General features: G+C 41.5%; 1 protein-coding gene across 1 annotated transcript; it reads left to right on the forward strand.

Moving 5' to 3' along the window:
- Nucleotides 1-2,386: 2,386 nt before the first annotated feature.
- Nucleotides 2,387-3,972, forward strand: LOC118845694 (distal membrane-arm assembly complex protein 2-like). The gene is given in 4 exon segments (XM_036753696.1): nucleotides 2,387-3,238; nucleotides 3,331-3,385; nucleotides 3,388-3,453; nucleotides 3,455-3,972. Coding segments are annotated over 4 exon segments (1,077 nt in total). The 5' UTR covers nucleotides 2,387-2,390; the 3' UTR covers nucleotides 3,563-3,972.
- Nucleotides 3,973-4,716: the final 744 nt, after the last annotated feature.

A 4,716-nucleotide genomic window follows, 5' to 3' on the forward strand; every position in this document is an offset into this window, starting at 1 on the left:
AGAGCGAAGTCTGTCAGGGTTGGTCCTCACAGAATCCATGTATCTGTGGTTGTGTATAATGTTCTCCTGGCTCTGCTCCGCTCACTCAGCATTATGTCGTGTTGGTTTTTCCAGGTTGTTATGAAGTCCATATCATCCCCATTTCTTATGGCACAATAGTATTCCATTACCTTCATATAACACAGCTTTGATTTCCAATTCTTTGCTACCACAAAAAGAGCCACTATAAATATTTCTGTACATATGGGTCCTTTTCCCACTTGTGTGATTTCTTTGGGATACAACCCTAGAAGTGGTATTGCTGGGTCAAAGGATATGAACATTTTTATAGCCGTTTGGGCGTAGTTCCAAATTACTCTCCAAAATGGATGGATCGTCTCACAACTCCACCAGCAATGTGACAATGTTCCAACTTTCCCACATCCTCTCCAGCATTTATCATTTTCCTGTTTTGTTATTTTAGGCAATCTGACAGGAGAGATGTGGTATCTAAGAGTTGTTTTTATTTGCATTTCTCTAATCAGTAGTGATTTAGAGCATTTTTCACATGCCTATAGATAGCTTTAATTTCTTCCTCTGAAAAACTGCCTGTTCATATTCTTTGACCATTTCTCAATTGGGGAATGGCTTGTATTCCTATATATTTGGCTCAGTTCCCTGTATATTTTAGAAATGAGGCCTTTATCAGACATACTACTTGTAAAGATTTTCTCCCAATTTTCTGCTTCCTTCCTAATTTTTGTTGCATTGTCTTTTTTTGTACAAAACATTTCAATTTAACATAATCAAAATTATCCATTTTGCATTTTGTAATGCTGTCTATCTCTTCTTGGGTCATGAATTCTTTTCTTTTCCATAAATCTGATAAGTAAATTATTCCTTGCTCTCCCCAATTACTTATAGTATCAGCATTTACTCCTAAATCATGAACCCATTTTGACTTTATTTTGCTATATGGCGTAACATATTAGTCTATGCCCAGTTTCTGCCCTACCATTTTCCAATTTTCCCAACAGTTTTTGTGAAATAGTGAATTATTAGCCCAGAAGCTGGCCTCTTCAGGTTTATCAAAGAGTAGATTGCTATAGTTGTTGACTTCTCCATCTTGTATTCCTATCCTATTCCACTGATCCACACCTCTGTTTCTTAGCCAGTACAAGGTAGTTTTGATGACTGCTGCTCTGTAGTACAGTTTCATATCTGGTATGGCTAGGCCACCTTCTCTAGCATGTCTTTTCATTAATACCCCAGATATTCTAGACCTCTTGTTTTTCCAGATGAATTTCGTTATTATTTTGTCCAGCTCAGTAAAATAATTTTTGGTAGTTCAATTGGTATGGCACTGAATAGATAGATTAATTTAGGTAAAATTGTTATTTTTATTATATTAGCTTGGCTTAACCATGAGTAACTGATATTTTTCCATTTATTTAGATCTGACTTTATTCACATGAAAAGTGTTTCATAATTATGTTCATCTAGGCCCTGGGTTTGTCTTGGCAAATAGACTCCCAAATATTTTATATTGTCTACAGTAATTTTGAATGGAATTTCTCTTTCTCTCTCTTGCTGTTGGGCTTTGTCAGTAAGGTATAGGAATGCTGAGGATTTAAGTGGGTTTATTTTATATCCTGCAACTTTGGTAACATTGTTTATTTCAAGTAGTTTTTTACTTGATTCTCTAGGATTCTCCAAGTAAATCATCATATCATTGGCAAAAAGTGATAATTTACCTTCTTCTTAGCTTATTCTAATTCCTTCAATTTCTTTTTCTTCTCTTATTGCTACAGGTAAAGTTTCTAGTACCAAATTGAATAGTAGGGGTTTTAATGGACATCCTTTTTTCACCCCTGATCTTATTGGGAATGCATCTGGATTATCCCCATTACAAATAATGCTTGTTGATGGCTTTAGGTAGATGCTATTTATAATTTTAAAGAAGGTTCCATTTATTCCTATGCTTTCTAGTGTTTTTAATAGGAATGTGTGTTGTATTTTATCAAAGGCTCTTTCTGCGTCTATTGAAATGATCATATGTTTTCTGCTAGTTTTGTTGTTGATATGGTCAATTACGCTAATAGCTTTCCTAATATTGAACCAGCCTTGCATTCTTGGAATAAATCTACTTGGTCATAGTGTATTATTCTTGTGATAAGTTGCTGCAATCTTTTTCTAATATTTTATTTAAAATTTTTTCATCAATATTCATTAGGGAAATTGGTCTATAATTTTCTTTCTCTGTTTTGACTCTACCTGGTTTGGGTATTAGTACCATATTTGTGTCATAAAAAGAATTTGGTAGGACTCCTTCTTCACCTATTTTCCTAAATACTCTACAAAATATAGGAATTAATTTTTCTTTAAATGTTTGATAGAATTCGAGAAGCAAGATGGCGGCGCCCAGGGCGCTTCTCCGAGCCAGATACCCAGCGTGGTGGGGAGGAGGAACCCCCAGGACCCTGAGCAGCTGGAGTAACATTGGCCAAGGCCCTAACCCCAACTATGACCTGAATCCGAATCGTGGCCATGCCCCGCAGCAGGGGCTGATGGCCAGCATGGCTTCCCGATTCTATGATGTGGAACAATTTCGAGAGTGGATTTTCCGTTTCTGGAGCTGGAATCTATATAGGAAAAACAGGGTCTTCAGCTACACATTGAGACACTATGGCCCTGATGTGGCGGCTGCTCACTTTGTCCTGACCCAGGGGGGAGCTGTCAGGTTCCAGGACCACGAGTGGATCCTCCCCGGAGACAAGAACCGATTCCTTCGGAACAGTCTTCACTTCCAGAAGCTGGCCCTGGAGGAGGTGGACGCCAGTGGCTGTGTCATTAACTACTATGGGCTGGAGAACTTGGTGTTCCTTGGAGGGCTGAGGTCCCTGAAGCTGTGTGGCTGTCCCAATGTGGATGACTGGTGCCTGAGCCGCCTGTACTCTCTGGGCAGCAGCCTGCAGGAGCTCTCTCTGGCTGGCTGTCCCCGGGTCACTGAGCGAGGCCTGGCCTGCCTCCACCACCTCTGGAACCTCCGGCGTCTGGACATCTCCAACCTTCCAGGCCTGTCCAATAAGGGCCTAACCCAGATTCTGGTGGAGGAGATGCTGCCCAATTGTGAGGTGGTCGGGGCAGACTATGCTGATGGGCTGGAGCCCCTCCCTGAAGAAGGGGGGTGTGTGGAAGAGAAGGCGGCAGCGGGGGTGGCAGCAGCCATCCCTGGTGCCCCGGCAGGTCCCATGCCTATGTAGATGCTCTGGGAGTCCCTCCGTGCCCCCCAGGCACCCCAAAAGACACTGCGGCCCCAGGCTTTGGAGGGTCCCCCTTCTACCTCCAGAGAGAGAAAACACTGTGGAACAGAGGGGCACCATCAGGCATGTTGCCCAGAAGCCCCTTGTCCTCCCCGCTCTGTACCCTGGGCTTAGAGATGTATCAGAAGTAAAGGATTACCCCAAGGATGCTGGGAGGGGAGACAGGACAGGGGAAGTTTGGCCTGCTTCCCCCACCCCCTCTCTTAGCTTCTCTGCACCCCCGACTAAATGGGGGGCCCCTACTAGCCCCCCTCATGTAGTTGTCCCCAGAATCTCCCCTCATTTCCTTCATGTCCTGGGATGGGGCAGGGCTGATAATTGGAGTGATGGACAGGAGGAACAAGAGGTGAGCCAGGGAATTCTGTACCAAGGGGATGATCAAAAGGGGGGCCTGGCAAATCCAGGCAGCACCCCCTTGGATGGTTGTCTCAGAAACCAGGGTGATAGACACCCCAGGAGATGCTGATGGCTCATCCCTCCTTCCTCCCAACCTCCACTGGGATGTGGTGTCTGAGTGCAGAGCCGAGTCCATTAATTCCAGGCTGCATTTCTCCCCCTTCCCCACGGGCTTCATTAGTCTGAGGAAGGGAGGGGGGCTGGGACTCAGTCACTCACCACAGGCCCCCCCCACCCCCTTCACACAGATAATAAACATCTTTGGAAACCAAAAAAAAAAAAAAAAAAAAAAAAAAAAAAAATGTTTGATAGAATTCCCATATAAAACTATCTGGCCCTGGAGATTTTTTCCTAGGGAGTTCATTGATGGCTTGCTCTATTTCTTTTTCTAAGATGGAGTTATTTAGAAATTTTACTTCCTTTTCTGTTAACCTGGGCAATTTATGTTTTTGTAGATATTCATCCATATCTCTAAGATTGTCAAATTTATGGGCATACAATTGGGCAAATAATTCCTAATTATTGCTTTGATTTCCTCTTCATTAGAGGTGAACTCACCCTTTTCATTTTTGATACTGGTGATTTGATTTTATTCTTGCTTTTTTTTTAATCAAATTGGCCAAAGGTTTATCAGTTTTATTGGTTTTTTTGTAAAACCAAGCTCTTTGTTTTATTTATTAATTGAATAGTTTTCTTGGTTTCAATTTCATTGATCTCTCCTTTGATTTTCAGTATTTCTAATTTGATATTTAGTCAGGGATTTTCAATTCGCTCTTTTTCTAGCTTTTTCAGCTGTATGCCCAAATCGTTGAGGTCCTTTTTCCCTATTTTATTCATGTAAGCATTTAGAGAAATAAAACTGCCCCTAAGAACTGCTTTTGCTGCATCCCATATGATATGTTGTCTCATTATTGTCATTCTCTTTAATGAAGTTATTAATTGTTTCTCTGATATATTCTTTGGTCCACTCATTCTTCAGAATTAGATTATTTAGTTTCCAATTAATTTTTAGCTTATT

This window comes from Trichosurus vulpecula, chromosome 4 (genome assembly GCF_011100635.1).
Source record: "Trichosurus vulpecula isolate mTriVul1 chromosome 4, mTriVul1.pri, whole genome shotgun sequence".
Lineage (NCBI taxonomy): Eukaryota > Metazoa > Chordata > Mammalia > Diprotodontia > Phalangeridae > Trichosurus > Trichosurus vulpecula.